This window comes from Chlamydotis macqueenii, chromosome 2 (genome assembly GCF_036417535.1).
Source record: "Chlamydotis macqueenii isolate bChlMac1 chromosome 2, bChlMac1.mat, whole genome shotgun sequence".
In the NCBI taxonomy this organism is placed as follows: domain Eukaryota; kingdom Metazoa; phylum Chordata; class Aves; order Otidiformes; family Otididae; genus Chlamydotis; species Chlamydotis macqueenii.
This window is the reverse complement of record NC_141557.1, coordinates 162152249-162172092: the sequence shown is the minus strand read 5'-3', so window position 1 is coordinate 162172092 and position 19844 is coordinate 162152249. Positions and strand designations below refer to the sequence as shown.

At 45.0% G+C, this 19844-nt stretch overlaps 1 protein-coding gene and 1 long non-coding RNA gene across 2 annotated transcripts; both read left to right on the top strand.

The window, feature by feature from the left end:
- Positions 1–797: 797 nt before the first annotated feature.
- On the top strand, positions 798–2115 carry ARC (activity regulated cytoskeleton associated protein). The gene has a single exon (XM_010121679.2). It carries the CDS (start codon positions 798–800, stop codon positions 2010–2012), a length of 1215 nt encoding a protein of 404 aa, XP_010119981.1. The 3' UTR covers positions 2013–2115.
- Positions 2116–2738: 623 nt separating this feature from the next.
- LOC147601864 (uncharacterized) lies at positions 2739–6492 on the top strand. The gene is made up of 3 exons (XR_015257910.1): positions 2739–3584; positions 4160–4328; positions 4726–6492. It is a non-coding gene; the product is annotated as an uncharacterized LOC147601864 (long non-coding RNA).
- The last annotated feature ends 13352 nt before the right edge of the window (positions 6493–19844 follow it).

The following is a 19844-nucleotide window of genomic DNA, read 5'->3' as shown; positions in this document are numbered from 1 at the left end:
CTGCAATCTGAAAGGCGGAAGGTGCGATTACTCATCCATCTACCCAACTGTCTCCAGCACCTTTCAAGTGCTTCTCGCGTCGAATCTGGGGGCGTGCGTGAGGGGGTGGGAAGCAAGGGGAGGCTGCCAAGATCTGGGTTGCCACAGACACCGGCCTTGCTTTTCCTCCAATGAACGCCGTGCTGAGAGTGCGAGAGGAGGCAGGGCACCACCCACATGTTGAGCTGTGTGGGGTATAAGTAGATGGAGGAGCCTGGACTAGTGGCAGTTCAGACAGGGAAGAGAAGCAGCTCTTTGCATCTCTAGTGAAAGCGCTTTTGACTCGACAAGTTTACCGGAGGAGAAATCACCAGGATTTTTGCAGCAGCTTCCAGCTTCTGTGTGCATCGCTGTGTGTTTTTCTCCAGTGAGGACTCTCTACCGTTTGAGATTCTCAGCTCCGGACGAGCAGGTAGCAGGCACGTGTGCAAGGCTGGACATCTTAGCTAACTCCTCTCCTTGTTCCTGGAGGATCCTGCTTTTCTCTGGGACACCCTGAGCATATGAGACTGACGTTTCCAGCTGGGCATCGGGAGAAATTTGCCTACAACTCTCTCCAGGATCCACGGGGACTGAACAGCTCGCTCTGCGGTGGTATCTGATTTGGTTGTGTTTGTGTTGAAAAGTCCTTTGAGGGGGGTTTAGAAGTCTCTGTGTGTCTTTTGGGAAGTGTCGTAGTGGGGTTTTTGAGAGCCAGATCTAGTGCTACGGCTTACAACCCAGTTCTTTCTGTGTTTGATACTTGCGCGGTCGGAGTCATGCAGCTGGATAATGTCACCAATGCGGGCATCCACTCCTTCCAGGGGCACCGTGGAGTTGCCAACAAGCCCAATGTGATCTTGCAGATAGGGAAATGTAGGGCAGAAATGCTGGAGCATGTCAGGAGGACCCACCGGCACCTCCTGTCTGAGGTGTCCAAGCAGGTGGAGCGCGAGCTGAAAGGCTTGCAGAAGTCAGTGGGGAAGTTAGAGAATAACTTAGAGGACCATGTCCCAACTGATAACCAAAGATGGAAGAAGTCCATCAAGGCCTGTCTGGCCAGGTGCCAGGAAACAATTGCCCATCTGGAGAGGTGGGTCAAGAGAGAGATGAATGTTTGGAAGGAGGTCTTTTTCCGTCTGGAGAAATGGGCAGACCGTCTGGAGTCCATGGGAGGTAAATATTGCCCTGGAGACCATGGCAAGCAGACTGTGTCCGTAGGGGTGGGAGGCCCAGAGATAAGGCCAAGTGAGGGGGAGATTTATGACTATGCCCTTGATATGAGCCAAATGTATGCGCTGACCCCTCCTCCTGGGGAGGTGCCCAGCATTCCCCAGGGCCATGATTCCTACCAGTGGGTCTCTGTGTCAGAGGACGCTCCAGCCTCCCCAGTGGAGACTCAGGTCTTTGAGGATCCCCGGGAGTTCTTGAGCCACTTGGAGGAATACTTAAAGCAGGTGGGTGGAACAGAGGAGTACTGGCTGTCTCAGATCCAAAACCACATGAACGGCCCAGCTAAAAAGTGGTGGGAGTACAAGCAGGACTCTGTCAAGAACTGGGTCGAGTTCAAGAAGGAGTTCCTGCAGTACAGTGAGGGGACTCTGACTAGGGATGCTATCAAAAGGGAGCTAGATTTGCCCCAGAAAGAGGGGGAGCCCCTGGATCAGTTTCTTTGGCGCAAAAGAGACTTGTACCAGACTCTCTATGTGGATGCAGATGAGGAGGAGATTATCCAGTATGTGGTAGGCACCCTCCAGCCTAAATTGAAGCGCTTCTTGAGTTATCCTTTGCCCAAGACCTTAGAACAGCTGATCCAAAGAGGAAAGGAAGTCCAAGGCAATATGGACCACTCTGAGGAGCCCAGTCCGCAGAGGACCCCTGAGATTCAATCAGGAGATTCTGTGGAAAGCGTGCCTCCCTCCACCACTGCCAGTCCAGTGCCAAGCAATGGGACTCAACCTGAGGCCCCTAGCCCACCAGCTACTGTCATATGAGCTAGTTCAAGGGAGGCAGCAGTCTGGGTTATGTGAAAGAGAGAAGGGGGTATATTTAGGGAGCTTCTCCTTGGAGAGAGGTTCTGGCTGAGATGAGACATGAAGCGTGCTCAGTCCTACAGCCCATAGCAGAGGAATTAACTTTGCTTGTGGGGGGGAGGGAGGTGATGGGGGAGAGGCAACTTAGGATGTGGTTGCCCACCTCACTTGAGCCATGCAATATGGTGGTGCTGGAGATACTGCTTGCACCACTGTGGGGAACAGACAATATTAAGAGATCCCTAACAAGAAACTAGAGACAATTCCCAACTTCAGAGGCAGCTGCTTAGCACTGGCGGCTTTCAAGACTTCATAAAAGTGCAGCAATTGGCTGGGGGTTCCTACCCATCTGGATCTCTCCTTCTCCTTCTCTCCTCCCTCTTCTGAAAAGGTGTCCCTCTCCTGAGGAGACATCTTTCTTTTGACCTTTGCCCATTTCTGATTTAGCATTGGTCTTCTGTTCACTTGGCAATTTCCTGTTCCTACTTGCTCCAAAGGATTACATAATTTTTTAAACTTTTTTTAGAAGAAATTCTATGACTTCAGGAACTGAAAACTTTAGGCATCTGGATTATTTTTAGTGGTTTTTATTTCACTGCACCTAATACCTGCTTTAATGTTTTTCCTCTCAAGAGGCTCTTACTGGTTTACTTCTTGTCTTATTTTCTGCTCACTCCAATCAAGGCCACTGCAGTGCAGTGGCAAATTTCACCCTTTCTCTGCACACTATACTGTGCATTCAGCAGGAAATAGTTTCAAATTAAATTCTGAGCTCATTTCTTGAAGGGGCAGTCTGCTTACTTTCAGGGAAGAGAGGGTACCAAGGTGAAGAGAAGAGGCACCAGAGCTATTTTGAGAGGGTGGGGGGAGGTAAGGGAAATAAATCCTTATGCTTTGAATTAAACAAACAAACACAACCTAAATCTAGAGCAAAATATCCCCAGAGCAGCAAATTGAGTCCATGCTGGTGTGTGGAGACAACAGGAGCTTTTGCCATGTAAAAGCAAAAAGAAGGGAAGAGAGGAGCTGTGTGTCCCGGCACAGCCTCAGCCTTGTGCATCATGACAAAGAGTTTCTACTCACACAGACAGACTCAAAATGCTCTTGCAAAGCCTGGCACCCCTGTCCTGGAGCACCTGAGGACAGAGCTTTGTCTATTCACAAAGAAATTTCTACAACATCTCCTCGCCGTGGATGGAGACCGACTTGGACTCTGTAACATTTTCCATCTCGAGACAGTAATGCTCAGCACTTGCTTTGCTTTGGCTAGCACCTGATGATAGGACTTTTGAGTTTAAACTGCTGTAAGGCATATTCAGGAAGTTTGGCTCTTCAAAGCTTGTTGAGGCTGGACACATCTTGAGCATCATCTACATTCATCGCCAGACCAAATAAGTAACATTTCCACAAGAGATGCAGCAGGGATGCAGCAACAGGAAAGCCCCTGAAGTGACTCTGGCACTACTACAGCAGTGACATTTGGCACAGGTGGCTCGGAAGACCTTTGGCATGCCTCCTTCCAAGAGGCTGAAGGTAAGGCAACTCTCTAATATTCTGCTCTCTACATTCCTCAGACCCTAGCCTCTCCAGCGGGGACCCTGCACTGGGATTAAAACAAAACAAAACAAAACTGAAATGCAACATGAAGCATTCTAAGTGACAGATTAGGATTGGGAGAAAGGGGAAGGGAGATCCAGCCAAAGGGAAATAAAGGACAGTGAGTGGGAAAAGTTTCCAGACAAGACAGTGTCTGTCACTTGCTGGTTAATATGGGGAGGAAATGGGGAGTTCTTCATTAGCCCAGCCCAAGGACCTGCCCTGTGAAGCTCTGGGCTTGAGTCCCCAGCTGTGACAAGACATCACAAGTCCATGCACAGCCCAAAGGAGATGCATGTCTGCTCTGCACCCTTGCTAGAAGTGAGTCAGTCTCAGGAATGGCAAGGGCTCTCCTCTCACTTGATCAGAGTGAGTTAGTTTGGCAGTGGTTGCACCTGCAGAGAGAAGGGAGCATTTCTTGCTAATGACCCGTGATGAGTGGTCGGGGAGTGGGTGTCAGTGCTGAGGATGAGCTGGCCGTGCATTACAAGCATTATCTTCTCTTGTTACAGTGACTCACTCAAATCCTCCTCTGAGAAGAAATCACTTCACAGTGCTCAGGATTTGGAAGGAAAGCCAAAGGGAAAAATCTTCAAAACCAAGGATTCAACATCAGACCTGCTGTCAGGATCTCCAGCCACCAACTGCCAGATCCACTGTCTGAAGGAAAGCCTAGCACAGGTAATTACCTCTCAACTTGTCCTTGTGAGCCTTTCTTAGCCCTGACCCAAGATACTGCATAGCCCAGCTGCAAATATCTATGCTGGTCTTGAGATGTCAAGCCTTAGTGTTTGCAAGAGGCTAGCACCACCAGATAAGTGGTATTTCAGCTTCTTGATGTAGGAACCCAAGCACCAACCCCAATGATTAATGCTCTGGGGAGAGTGTGCATCATTCGTTACTTTCTGCTGGACCATTGGCAAATGCTTAGACACCAATATCTAGTGGGACACAGAGGCTGCAGGCATCTAGTGAGCGCAGGTTGATATAACCCCATCTCCTGAGAAATCCCCTCTGCTCTCCACTTTGGATATCCAACCTGAGCTGCTGCACTTTTTTTTTTATTTTTCTTTTACAGAGATCCCTACTGCTGTTGCTGAGTTTCCTTCTCTATGTCCAAGAGCTCTACTTTCCCAGGGGAGAAGCGAGTGCTGCAGGAAGACAGAAGGCAATCCGTGCACCAAAGAGCCTCCCATGGCAATGCCATGTTCAAGGTGCTGAAAGCCAGAACAAAAGGAGGAAGCCACGTCCAACAGGATGAAGAAAAGACTGAGCTGGTTCAGGTACTCCAAGCACCTGTGTGGAGAATGAAGAGAAATCAAGAGGCAGAACAGACGAACCGAGTCCAGGCTTTGGGGACAGCAAGGATGCTGGGCTTGTATCGACTGTCTGTTGAGATACCATACCTCTGCAACTTGGGGCCACTGGGACTCACCTAAAGAAATCTTCACTAGATCACCAGTTGAAAAACTTCCCTGATTAACTTTGCCAAATGACTGACCCTACTTAGGCTATGAACCCTCCACGCTGTTAATGATGTAACTCATTTTGAGTTGAGGGTAGCTTCATTTCATGCGGGTATCAGTTTTCAAACCTCAAAGGGCTCTGGAGGTCCGGAGAAGCATCCTATTGTCCAGATGCTTTTCTGAACTGCTTGAGCCTGCACAACTGGGCCAGCTGTCTTGCCAGAAAGGAGAGTCTTGTGAGACAGCAGTGCTTCCTGGATCTGCATGGGCCAGAGTTACTGCAAGAACTGAGGTTCCTGTGCTGGCTTTGGCATGACTATTTCTATCCAGACCCAGGGAGCGCAAAAGGTGTGGAAAAGACAAAAGCTCAAGTGAGTTGAACAAGACAGTTTTGGTTCACATCTCAGCTGAAGAGGTCCAGTTGGTTCCTCTCTCTTCCAGAGCCAACTGTCCCGGGTATGCGAGTGTGCGTGTCAGTGCGAGTGTATGCGTGTTGAGCAACCAAATCCACCTAACCAAATTTTGTGGTGTTTTCTTGCATTTGAACTAAGAGAATGGGATCTAAAGTGCATTCCAACAATGCTCAGCAAAAATGTCCAGGACTGGAAAATTATGTAAAACCATGTAAAGGCAGACTTCACATGCATCATGCCAAGGTCAAAATTATGTTTGATTTTGAGGTGCTTAATTTCCACAGTCTCTTTCAAGAGACCTGGCTGCCTCAATAGGCATTTTATTTTTCCACAGACTTTCCTGCCTTTTTAATGAATTAGCCCATCTGTGCTACTTGATAATTTGGTCCTGAGGTTTATACATTTTCAGCTGACTTTTTGGAGTGCGCAGAACTGAATCTCCTGGACTGATTTTATTTCAATTATTGCTCCTAGCAGAGTGGAGCTTTACTTGTAGCACCCTGGTTTATATTACCAGCCTCTCCAGGAAGGACTGGTAGTTTATTTTCCTGGGGCAGAGTCACGTGAATGAAGAAGTGTGTATGTGTTGTGTATGTGAAACTTTAGCAAATTTCAACCACTGGATATTTTTTTTTCCCTTAGGCAATTTTACATTTGACTCTGATGAAACTACTTTAAAGTTTTTATTTTTACTAGAGATATTATTAATTCAAACAACTTGTACAAAAGGCATTGAATCACTACAGGTTATAGGGGTTGAAGCCAAAAGGTCTTTGTAAGCCGACATCACTTGCCCTAGATCTGACTGTATCAGGCAGTTTATTCCTCATGTGTCATGTTGGAGTTACAAGATCACACCAAGCCTCTAGAACCTGTCAATAGAATAGTGCTACACTCTATTTGCTATTGCAGCAAAGCCTTTTGTAGATTTATACAATAAAACTTTGAACTATCTGCTTCAACTGCTTTATGCCTTACTTTCTGGTCTTTCTTCCTTGATTCACGGGAGACTCAAGTCTCCACTGGCCCCTGAAGATTTGGTCTTGTCAGCCATTTGGGATTATTTGACTCATGAAATATTCCTTTTCAGCAGAAGTAGATGACTGACATAAAAATGAAATGTACTGGGCCTTTGGAGGAGTTGGATATAGAAAATATGGAGGTGTTTTAAGAGGGATGTTTAGCATCTCAGATTGAGTCAAATATAATCCGTGGGGCTGTGAGAAACAATCCTTTGTGAGGCTGTGGATTGTGCAGGACTCTTGTTGGGTATAGCTAAGAGAAAGGCTACTGAAACAGAGGGCAATCACATTCCCACCCATGCTGGAGAGAAAATATGCATAGAAGAGTGGAGGAAAGTCAGAGCAAGGTAGAGAAATCATTAAGCCTGAATCAGCTCTACTTGATATCCAAAGGGACTTCAGCAGTCACAAGAGCCAGCACTCAGCAGCACAGAGACATAGGAGCTACTATCAGCCCGGTGCTTTGCTACCTGATGGATTCCTCTACAGCAGGATTATTCTCTGTTCCTTGAGTTCATTACCTATAAAACACTTCTGGATCATTGAGGCTGGAGGAAGGGATCATAGCAGGGGACACAGCTCAGAGTGTTTTAAATTGAAATTAGTATTTTTGCAATAGGCTGGGCTCATAGATCTGGCTCCAAAGACCTTTAGCCTGTGGGGATAGAGGGCTCTGCTCTACCACTGCAAATCCCTCCTCTTCTGAAAAGATTTTGCACTCAAGTGAATTTAGCCCCTGTTCCCTACTCTGTCCCTAGTCTCTCTCCAACAAGCAAGATATTAGGACTAACCATCTGGGGTGTGATACAACTGGTAATGTGCACTTGGACTGGTCACTTGGAGAAACAAATGGATTAATTCCTTTCACAACAGGCACTAAATGTGCATTGCCAAATGCACCTCCCAGACACCTATTTTGGGCTCAGGTTGGAAAGGCAGAATTTGGTCTGATGATCAAAGATGCCTAAAGGATAGCTGCTAAGCCTTGACTTCAGCTCTTTACAGCTCATTCATCTACAAACTTTTATTAAGAGTGAGGAAGAAACCTTGAAGATGAAATTTGGGTCCACAGCTGAACTCTACCTTTGTGTCCTCAACTACTGTAATCAGTAAAGAGGTGAAAACCAAGCATTAAGGGGACAGACCAGAAAAAGGAGTGTAGTCAGCATCATCCCATCCAGGAACAGTATAAAAAAAACTGGAAGAAAGAATAGAACTAGACTCTGAATGGTCTATTGACATGGCCAAAGGGCTGGGTCTCCTTCAAGGCCCAATCCAGTGCCTTGCAGAGTGAAAAGCAAGAGCTGCTCAGCTGGAGGTGCTGAGCTCTTCCAGCAGAGGGGGGCAGAACTCCACTGTACACTGTGGGAATTAAAGTTAAAATATGCTACAAAGAGAAAAATCTGTCCTCATCATCATCCATTCTCACGTGGCCCACTCCCACAGCTTCAGCGATATGATATCAGTGATTGCTTCAGTGGAGAAGGTCTGAGGGCAAGTAGAGAAGAGGTGATGAGAAGCCCGTGTAGAGAGGTGAGGAAAACTGATGGCCAAATTACAGTGGAGAAAGATGGACAGAATGAGGTTGTCTTGCTGAGGGAGATGGGAAAGGCAGATGAGTCTGGGAAATGCCTGACTGTGTTGGATAAACTCAGAAGATTTCCAATTTTGTTCCACAGCCTTCCGGATTTGAATCTAATAATTGTTATTTACTTTCTTTCTGACAGTTCTGGATGAAAATTCCTAGAGAGTCACTGGCCCTACACCTTCATTTAATGAAGAAATACCTTATTACTGCTCCTGGTTCTATCAGTAGGGAGTCACCTGGGATAGATACAGCCCAGCTATGGATTAACTGCCTCAAACTAGTTGAAAGTCCCTCCAAGATCAAAGTGGGAATCGTCATTTGCTGGGGCATGATCCAAAATGCAGAAATATTCACAAGCATCCTTCCGTGGAGAAGGCATATGGGGTCAATTGAGAAAAAATCATAAATTCACGCTTCCTTTATATTTGTTTTTCCTTCTCTCTTTATCATGGCTATATGGATGAGCTCCTTATTCTGCTTATTTGGGACAGTTTAAAGAAAGTGCTGAGATAGTCCTTCTTAGAATATTTAATTCATTTATGAAATATTTGTTCTCTTATTTTTTTCTATCATCTCCTTTTTTAATCAAAGAGATTGCACCGGTCAGTCATGTAAATCATATTTATTGACTTTTCAGGCAGGCGTGTGTTTGTGCACAGCCTAACTGCTCCCCTGGATCCACTTTTTCCAGCAAAGCAATGTGTAATTAGAGAGGCTGTGAAACTTTCATTATTGACACAATGGGCCATAATGGCTCCACTTACCATGTCAATATGACGCTTTGGTGAGCTCTGGGTGCTCACTCTGATCATGGTGCAGGATGTTATCTTAGACTTATTCCCACAGATTCGTACTAAGTAGGAATTGTAGGCAGATGATACGCTTTTTACAGCTAATATCTAATTAAAAATTGAAAGAAGGATTGCTATGTGCAAAATTGGACTCAATTCAGCAAAGAGTTTAAAGTGAAAAAAATACAGGCGATAATTATCTAAGGGGCAGTTATTTTCATTATCTTTAGTCTATATTTAGGACTTTTTAGGACCACAATTCTGAAAGTTAAAGTGATCACGCAATGTGTTTTTGAACGTTCCCTCCCTGCAAGTTTATTAACTTTCAACCTGCTAAATTGAATCATGCAAAAATACGGACTACCAAGTCTGATGCGGAGTTGCTGAATAAAAGACAGTTGTTCCATCGCTCCCACATACACACAGACTGAATGTACTCAGCCAATATTAGATTAAAAGAATTTAAACATAAGCTGTAAGTCCCTAGAAAATCAGATTTAATTTGGTCCTGAAGGTTACAGAGCCACTTGCTGGCGTAAAGTGTTTCTGTTTTTCTAAAGGAATAGAATCTTGACATTTTTAAAATGAACCTTTCTGACTTTTTGTTTCTAAAAAGCATCACTTAAAAATTGACTTCAACTTGAAATATCAGAAAAGAAAGAACGAGAAAAAAAAAGAAGAGAAAGGTTAGAAAACTCAAAAAAGAAATGGAATGAACTGTTTTGGGACTCAGGCACGTGCTGAGTCGGTGCAAGAAGAAATCCCTCTTTCCATCTTAGATCTAATCCATTGAGATACTAGGAGAGTTTCTCTTCCGAGTTGATCTTGTCCCAGTTTGCCATCTCCTGTTTTGACTTTTCAACTAAAAAAAAATCCATTATTTCCCTTGTTGCAAAAACAAGTAGCCTCTGTGCTACTATGCTACACGCTTCAGTGAAGCATAATTTTCTGGGTGCCATTGGGATGGTGTGAACCCCTTCCTTAGTGAAAATGAAGGTATTTTTCCAACAGGGTCGAGGAACAATCCCTCTTTGTAAGCAGGATTACACAGCCTATGTTATGCACTTCTTTAAAAATTACAAGTTCATTAACTGTAGTGCCCAAATTCACCACCAATTTTGACACCAGCAGAAGTTAAACTTAAGGTTGTCACCTTAAATGTTCTCAACTTAGACAGTGATGTCAGTGCAGTACTTGAGAGAGTCTATGCTGATGTTCGGTTATAGCCTGCCCTGGAGTTCAGGGTCCAATTGTGCTTTCTTCATCTCAAAGTAGAAACAAAGGGAAGAAGAACAACAGGAATTGCCAAGAGGCTCTGGATGGCAAAGCTGTAGACGTGGTGCTGTGGAGGCAGAGGTAGACTAACGGTGATTGTGGTTTGCACTGTCATCTCCCACCAGCTCAGGATCTCCGCACGTCCTATCCGCCCTGTACATTCGCCTGTCCCTCTGTCCATCTGGCCCTGTTGTGTCCCTGCATCACAACCATGTTTAAGAGGAAGATGACAGTGTAAAAAAGCCCTCAATGAAGGCAGGCACAGTAGATACCAAGCAAAGCACTTCTTCCCCACCTTGGCTCCCAAATTACCTGTTTCTTGCCTGAAAATTCTCTTTAGAGATTTAGGAAGATATTTTTGCTAAAACCTACCACCAGCAAATTCTGCTCCTTGACGCAATGGACACTCTCCTGGGAACAACACTATGATACTGAGAGGGTAGGCACCTAACTCTTCCTCTTTTCCATGGAAGGTCAGACCCATGGGTGCCTCTCTATGGCAAGATCACTCAAGTCTTCCCAGGTTCTGCTTTACACAGGGCATCTACTTCATCACACTCATTACAAAAGAAATACAAAGATTCAACCTTTGATCAGCAAGCACGCACAGATTTATGTGATGTAATCACATAATTACATCTGTGCACAGACACATTACGTGATGTATGTACAAGCTACGCATCTGGAATTGCAGACAAATGCCGTGAAACTCCAGGAAATGTTGTTTCCTGTAGGCTTTTCATATGTGAGATTTGAATGGCTGGTAAACATATGTCACATATAATCTATCAAGATCATGCAATATACACTTTTTTTTTTCCTGACAATTTTCACTAATTTTTGTTGCTTTTACCTTAAATCAGACTAGATAAAGAGACTGTGCCCTTTCAACATTCCTCCTGGACTAAGCTGGACGGCCCAAAAGGAGACCACCAAGAGTCTCTGCAAAATGAGGACAAGGGTGCAGCTGATTTCTCCTGGAACCACTACAAGAAAACTGGGACATTTGTCACCTGTATCAGCAGAAATCACTGTCTAGCAACCCTTTAGCAAGAGAGTGGAGCTGTGCTGGCTAAAAACATGCAGTGTGAAATAGGGCCTAGAAGGAATGAAAACAAACAGGAAGAGTCTGCCTGGTAATATTATTTTTAATTAATTTTACCCAGTCAACTCACCCAGAGATGTCTCTTCACATACTTGGTGCCTGATGTCCAAAGTCAGCATCACACAGTGGTCATGGGACCAGGATTGAGGCCCATTCCCCATCCAAGAAAGAAGTGGATCCACTCAATGGGCCAAATTCATCCCAAACCCTGCAATGTATTCAGGGTACAGAAAAAAATTCAAATTGTCTGGCTCATTCCACACTGTCATGGCTTTAGGTGACCAACTTTTTCTGCTTTTTGTGGAAGATCCTTCCAAAACTACCCATGGTTTACAAAGTCATTGCTTTATCCAGGTTCCCTCCCAATTCTGATTATCAGAAGCAATCAAGCTACTTTGTTTTTCCTTCCTACTCAACCTTTTCTCTAACAATCAGAGTGCAATTTAGCCTTTTGTCTACAGTTTCACCTGGCTGCTGAAATCAAGGTGTGATAGGACTCCAAAGCTGCCAAGCCAGGACGGTTAGCAACGTTTCCATGGCATGAGAAAAGTTGAGGCGGGGGGGGGGGGTGGAAAGAACAGTTTTAAAAATAAATAAATTAAGGAAACCCTGAAAAGCTCAAATGCCTGCCACGAGGGACTTGAATAAACATTCAGAGCTTGTTTCTATGACGCTGAGGCTCTACCTCTCAGAAGGTACACAGTGTCAATCAGGATTTTCACTGCTGGAAGCAGGGACCCAAGTCTCTATGGAAACGAGACGGACCTGACGGTGATGGTGCCTATGGAGAGGCTCTCTGCATAGATTCCTATCCTGACAGTTTACATTTGCTGGAGATATTAATACCACAGTTGTTCTGGAAAAAGATAAATATTTTAGCTTCCCTGGGCTTCCGACCTTGATTGTTGTTGTCCCCTCTCCCTCCTTCTCTGCCTTCTAGCCTCAGTCATTGAACTATATCCTTTGACTGGTTTTACTTATTTATCAGTATATTATAAATGATTAAATTATTGATGCAGGTGAAAAATCAATCTAATGAGTTTCCCTCCATAGAGGATGTCAGGATATAACAAGGATTTGCAGCCTCTCAGAATGAATTTAAGCAGGGAGTTACACGCAGAGGGGATGTTTTTGGAGTAGGCAGGGTCCCCCAGTGCAGCATATATGTCTGTGGGGCAACATGATAAAGAAGCCTCCCCAGTACAAAGAATATCATAACATGACTGCGTCCAGCCCTGACTTCTCTGAAACAAAGCCCCCAAATTTGCCTGTTAGGCAAGTCATCACAGGACCCCTCAGCATTTCATCTTGAGCATCCCCCAGAAAACTATCCCTCTCACAGTTTCTTTGCTGCTGCTTTGCTTTTCTTGCCATAAGCCAGCCAGGAAACAAAGCCATCAGAGCTGCTCTATGTGTGGGTGGATGGTTTCCCTTTCTCTTTTGTTGCTCAGTTGCTTGTTTTTGGGCTAAAGAAAAAGAGAAATTGGTGAGTTATTCAACATCCTGACTGGATCTGAGGAGCTGAAGGGATAAATTCACCACTGGAAGTTGTTCATGAGTTTTGCTGTGACTGTCATTGTGGAGCCTGGGATCTGAAATGGAGTTTGGCTGTGCATGAAGTTGAAAGATTAAAGAAAAAATTTCAAATTAAAAAGCTTTCACACAGTAAATACTTTGAGGGCAGGACTGTGGAGAGCCAAGGGAACATGAAGGGAAGACAGTGAAGGGCCAAGCGTCAGACTTAACAAGCTTGCTAGACATAAAAAGCAGTGTGACGTGGCTATGACTACAATGCAGTGAAGATGGAGATGACTGTCCGCTAGGACCTTGGCTCTGCTCTTCACAGACTCAGTAAGACCCTGCCAAAACTGATTGCGAGTCAAACAGGAACTGTCACTCCTGGGGTAGTGTTTTAATAAGTGTCCCAGCAGGAAATGTCGAGAATGGTGTCAACTATGAATCCTGCTGCTCTTTGGTCCGGAAACACAGTGAGTCATAACCTGTTTCCTGCTAAAATCTGGCTAAAACTTTCCTGTAGCTCATGCCACGCTATGAGAAGGGAAGTGGCCACCTACCCATTTGCTGTGTTATCTTTTGCAAGAGTGCCAGATGTTTTGTGCTGTCATATTCAGTGGCATTGCAGAGGGAATTCTGGGAAACTCTGTTTCACTTGTTGAGGGATCACACAACCACAGATTGTTGCAGGATCATATTTTCCACCTGCTTCAGGAGAACATTATTTGTTGCCACACTGTGACTCACAGATCATGTTCTAAACCATTTTTAAAGTTCTTCTAGTGCTGGACACCTCACACTTTCTCCAACTAATTTAACTCAGGGCTTTTTTAACAATGGCTAGAGAGAACAAGACAGAACCTTCCTGCTTGCAGAAGTCTTTTCTGTACTGAAAGGCTCTTACTATGCAGGCTCATGACACTGAGAGAGGTGGAGTTGTTCAGCCTGGAAAAGAGATGGCTCCAGAGCGACCCTATTGCTACCCTTCAATACTTAAAGGGGGCTTATAAAAAAGATGGTGACAGACTTTTTAATAGGGCCCAAAACAATAGAACAAGGGGTAATGGCTTTAAACTAAAGAGGGTACATTTAGATTAGACATAAGGAAGACATTTTTTACAATGAGGGTGGTGGAACACTGGAACAGGTTGCCCAGAGAGGTGGTGGATGCCCCATCCCTGGAAACATTCAAGGCCAGGTTGGATCTGAGCAACCTGATGTGGTTGGAGATGTCCCCGCTCCTTGCAGGGGTGTTGGACTAGATGGCCTTTAAAGGTCCCTTCCAACCCCAACCATTCTACGAGTCTACGTCACCCCTCAGGGTGTAGTTTCACAATATGGGAAATGGGGTGGCAAAACTTGGTGCAAAATTTCCCACATTCCTTCCCATGATTGACACTCTCTCTTTCAGATCCAGGAGGCTCAGTTTGACTTCCTCCCTGTTTGCTCATACAACTGTCCGTGGGACCACACTTTAAATAAAGTTGCTGCTGCGATCCAATCTGTTTTCTTCATGTGGATTTTATTAATTCATTAAACACGCTTTATGCACCAGGACTTTCTCATTGCGCATCCCTTTCTTGTCTAGTCTGTCTTTGCACTCATCAGGTTTATTTAACACCCAGTAATTTCCTCCTTTGAATTATATAAATCTCTGAACTCCACTGAGACCTATTCTAGGTCTCCTCAACAGGTCATTAGGCAGAGACAGCAGCTGCCATGGGACTGAACTTGCTGCCAGAATGTCTGGAAGCATCAGCTATGGTTTTGGAGAGTACTTGTCTGTACCCTACAAGCAAATCTTTCTGTTGTAATAGCTAACACCCCTCCTGAGGAATAATGGACCTCAGAGAGCAAGCTTCTCCCTTTCTAAGGCTGAATTTCACTGAGGGAATGATATCACTGCAGAGGACCACCCCAGAAGAAAATTCCCCAGGTTCCAACAGTATCTGTTCTCTGCATAATTCAAGAGTATTCTTCTTTCCTTGTCTTTGCTGAGACTCTTTTTCTGACCTCTGAAGCTGAGTTTTCAACAGGTGCAACGTCAAATGATGAAGCTGAAATATTTATGACAGGAGTGAGCTCAAATGTTCGCTAGGGAATGTTCTATACCCCAGGACATGCAAAATAATACAGAGGCCAACTTATCCCTCAGGCAGGACACTGCTGAGAGTGCAAGGGACATGAATGGTTTGAAGAGCTAATCAGATCCCAGTGCTTCCATGGCTGCTGTTGCTAAGGAGACTGCTTCCTTCGCATCTGCATGATAAGTACTCCCCTACCATTAACTTCTTTAGAAATTAGGCTCCCAGGTACTAAGTGATGAGGAGAAAGAAAGACAGAACCAGAATTTTAAAAGGGAAAATACCCTTATAGACTCCAACAACCAAACAAACCCAAAGCTCTTTTCATATGCTGATTATGATTAGATTAAGCCAGAGTTTTCACAACAGTGCTATTGTCATGTGATGACTCTCAGAGTCAAGAAACAGACTGAGGATGATGAAGAGAGATGCTGAACCACGTTTTTTCTGCATGTGACAAATATATAGGTCAGTAGCTGAGCCTCTTTGCACCCAGGTGGAGTTCATGCCTTTTCTACTCTTCCTAGCAAGACATCTCAGCCCTGATCTACTTGTGGGGTTATAGGAGGAGGAAAGATCTCTGCACACTTATTATCCACTCCAGAGCCTTACGCACATCAATAGAAAGACTCACACTGTGTGAAACAGGCTTTGGGTCAAGGCTCTGCTTCATACCTCTAATGAGGTGATTATACATGTGCTACAGGTGTGGGACTGACTATACCAGCTCAGGACTCAGTAGAGGTGTGGGAAAGGTGTGGTTATGCTGGCTGTAGGAGATAAAGTAATGTGACTGCAGAGAAGTTGCTCAGGAACTCAGATCTGAAATTGCACCCTAAGGGGCTTTCAGACCTCAGAGAATCTACTTCTGTCAGGGGTCTTCCCAAAAGGGTCATGGCCCTGGAGTCTGTTGGGTTGCCTTCTCCTGCTCTACTGCTATTACCGCCTTTAGGCCAACTCGAGAACCTTCTAGAAAAACAGCTATCCTGAGTTACAGTTTATTCCCCAGATTTTTTCCATTTTTCTGGAGAGACATGCTGGGCATTTTAAAAAATCTCTAACAAATGAGTCCAAAGCTGTTCTTGGAAGAGAGCATTTTGAACTCTCTAATGTATGTATTTATCTTTTGTTTGGTTTTGAATTTTTCAAAGCAAAACAATATATTGTTCTGCAGCTTCAGCTTGCTTAGGTTCCCAGTTTTAACCAAACACATCCATTCTTTCAGCTCTAATTCTCAGCGATGGTGGCCTAATTTGCATTTTGCCCTTTTTCTGTAATGACACAGTGAAAGCATTTTCTCATTATTTCCCTGACTTTATCCCCTATCATTAATTCTGTCACGATGACTCAGTTCTAGACAAGTATTTTTATCTCAGAATCCCAGGTTCCCCACCAGCCCCTGAACCACTTAGCTGCCTGTTTGGTCTGATGTGAGATGCTGCTTTATTGACCTGTTAATCTTTTGTGGTGTGGATCCACTGGGATGGTTTTCAAACTGGGAAAACTCCAAGACACCCACACGAACTGCTCATGAACTATTCACAGTGATGCTAAAAAAGTTATTTGTGTTCAAACTATGGGCATCCAGCTTTGCAATCTGGTGTTTCCTTCAAACCCTTCTCACCCTCAACTTGCTCTTCTCAGTCAGGTGCTCTGGGATCAAAAAATACCCTAAAAGTGACTGTTTTATCATCAATAGTCTCATCACAAGGCTGACATCAACCTACTTTGCTTTCATTGTGGTGGCAGCCAAAAAAAAAGAAGGAATTACAGAATTACAGAACTACAGAATTATTATCAAGATTGGAAAAGACCTAAAAGATCATCCAGTCCAACCATCACCAATACTTCTCAGCTAAATCATATCCCTCAACACAACATCCAAACGTTTCTTGAACACCCCCATGGTCGGTGACTCCACCACCTCCCTGGGCAGTGCATTCCAGTGCCTGACTACCCTTTCTGAGAAGTAATATTTCCTAATGTCCAGCCTGAATCTCCCCTGGCGCAGCTTGAAACCATTGCCTCTAGTTCTATCACTGTCTACACGAGAGAAAAGGCCAACCCTTAGCTCACTACAACCTCCCTTCAGGAAGTTATAGAGAGCTATAAGGTCTCCCCTGAGCCTCCTCTTCTCCAGACTGAACAATCCCAGCTCCCTCAGCCGCTCCTCATAAGGCCTGTGCTCCAGACCCCTCACCAGCTTCGTAGCCCTCCTCTGAACGCGTTCCAGGGCCTCAATGTCTTTCTTGCAGTGAGGGGCCCAAAACTGAACACAGTACTCGAGGTGCGGCCTCACCAGTGCCGAGTACAGGGGGACAATTACCTCCCTGTTCCTGCTAGTAACACTGTTTTTGATGCAAGCCAGGATGCCGTTGGCCTTCTTGGCCACCCGGGCACACTGTCGGCTCATGCTCAGCCGAGCATCAATCAGTACCCCCAGGTCCGTTTCCTCCACACAGTCCTCCAGCCACTCCGCCCCAAGCCTATAGCGCTGCCTGGGGTTGCTGTGGCCGAAGTGCAGGACTCGGCGTTTGGTCTTGTTGAACCTCATCCCATTGGCTTCAGCCCAGCTCTCCAGCCTGTCCAGATCCCTCTGTAGGGCCTCGCTACCCCCAGGCAGATCCACACTCCCAGCCAATTTGGTGTCATCTGCGAACTTACTGAGGGTGCACTCAATGCCCTCATCCAGATCATCAATAAAGATATTGAAGAGGACAGGCCCCAGCACCGACCCCTGGGGAACACCACTTGTGACCGGTAGCCAGCTGGATTTAACTCCATTCAGCACCACTCTCTGAGCCCGGCCCTCCAGCCAGCTCCTTACCCAGCCAAGAGTGTACCCATCCAAGCCATGGGCTGCCAGCCCAGGAGATAGTAGTCAAATGAGGGAAGCAGGATGGGTTAGAACTTTCCATTTGCTAGTTATTCTGATAATTTGCTTTGGCTGAATTTGTTTTGATTACCTGTGAGTAATTAGGGTATACCTCTCTGAATGTAATTTCACAGTAGCACACCTTCATCCTGTGCAGGACACTAGGATGTTTCCATCCTCTCAGATGAACACATCTTCAGCAGCATAGGTGGGGAGTAGGTACCAGACAACATCTCCTTGTAGCTGACTCCTCAGTATACAGATTGCAAGCCTCTGGTGGAAGAGGAATCTTCATGGATAGATTACAGACAGAAGATTGCAACAGTCCCAGCTGTAGGAAAGGAGTAAGGTGGGCAGGCTACTGGGTATTGTGTGGCTCTGCAAAGCCATATTCAGAAGCTCCTCATGGTTTGCTTCATCCCAAGGCTGGATATTTAAATTATTCAGCAGCTCCATGACAATTCAGCTCAATTGTTTGTGTGGAGATGTAAAGCTAATACTGGTGGGCTTGCATTGCAGCCCTACTTGAATAACTCGTGAGCCACTGCATGTAGCCAGAGGACTACTGGTTTCTCCTCCCTCACCCTACATGGGGAAAGAGGAAATAGTAGTTTGAGAACCAATAAAAAGAGGCTGAAATTTGTCTAGGAGTTCACCACCAGACGCAAATTAGACATCTTTGTTTCCTCCTTGAACAACAGAGAAAAAGGCATCTCCCCCTCATGATTTTGCCTAAGGATGCAGTAAGTTTTGAAAGGTATCAAGTTCTCAACTTTTCATCAGCTAAACCTGGCTGAGAGAAATTCCATTCCTAGAGTCAGGTCCTGTTGAAACAAGCCCGTCTCTTTTCTTCCCCTACCTTAGTCTATTCAGACTGTAAGCTCATATACTTCATATACATATATATATACATATATATATGTATATATATACACACAGAGTACCATTTGGTAAGAGGCCTCTGCTTCTGCCAGGCCACCAAGCACAGCTGAAATGCACATAAAGATGTCTTGCATTTTATAGCTTTCCTCTAAAAAATGATACCCTATTTCACATTCTTTCAATGGATGCAGGCGATAATTAGAGCACTGACTCCTTAGCCTTTAACTCAACGGGTGAAGAAGTCCTGGTTCAGGTCAACTGGTGGCACATGGGCACCCAAAACAGGAGAGAGTTTGTGATGTTTGCACCATAAATACCCAATACCCAGACCTGGCTATGTGGGACTGTGAAAAGGAAGGTGACTGCAAGCATCTCACTCTCACTCCATAAGATTACTTGCCCAGTGCGAATGGATGTGCTCGGACAAAAACAACAGAGTTGAGGTTGTTTTGACAGGGATTAGGAATTGCCAAGATAGTTTAAAACTCTCTTCCATGTCCCTTTAAAACAGACTAGCCCAACTCTCCTGCTTAGAGTTTTACAGCCTACTAATAAAATCTTCCTGAATAGCATCGCAGTGTAGGCTTACCGTTCTGTCTCTGAGGCATTCTTTGCTGCAGGGGATTTTTATTTGTCTGTTCCTTTGAAGCTCACCGTCTGCTGCCTGTTCCCATCTCACTCTGCTCCCTCTGCCTGACATATGTGAAGCTTGAATACTTTCCCTCACAGACACTGCCTGCTTACTGCAGTCTTTAAAAACAAAATCAAGCCAGGCAATAGTTGTGATTAATGGCCTCACGCAAAGACAGAGCACCAGCCAGTAATCTATTACCCAGCTTGTCTGTACCAATATTGTGGCTGAGCCCCTCCTCTTATAGTTATATTTTCTTTTTTGTGTGTGTGTGTGCACTGCCTTTTCCTGATTTTCTTCCTCAAATGGCCCAGCAGTCCATCATTATACTCTGAAACTCTTCCTGACCTCCCCCTGAGACAGATGGAGCTTATAAAAATGATAAAGGGGGAAATAGGCTACACTAGTTCAGATCTGTTAATGAAAAAACATCTCTGGACTTAATTGGGTATATGCATGTGGAAAAGGGTCAGCAGGAGAGAAAAGGGAAAAAGAGAACAGGATGCTCTTTCCAGGGGAAGAAAGGAGGTCTTACTCCTGTCCTAGGAAC

Excerpts from the sequence above, each read along its gene's own strand:
- ARC (XM_010121679.2), top strand. The coding sequence starts at position 798 with ATGCAGCTGGATAATGTCACCAATGCGGGCATCCACTCCTTCCAGGGG.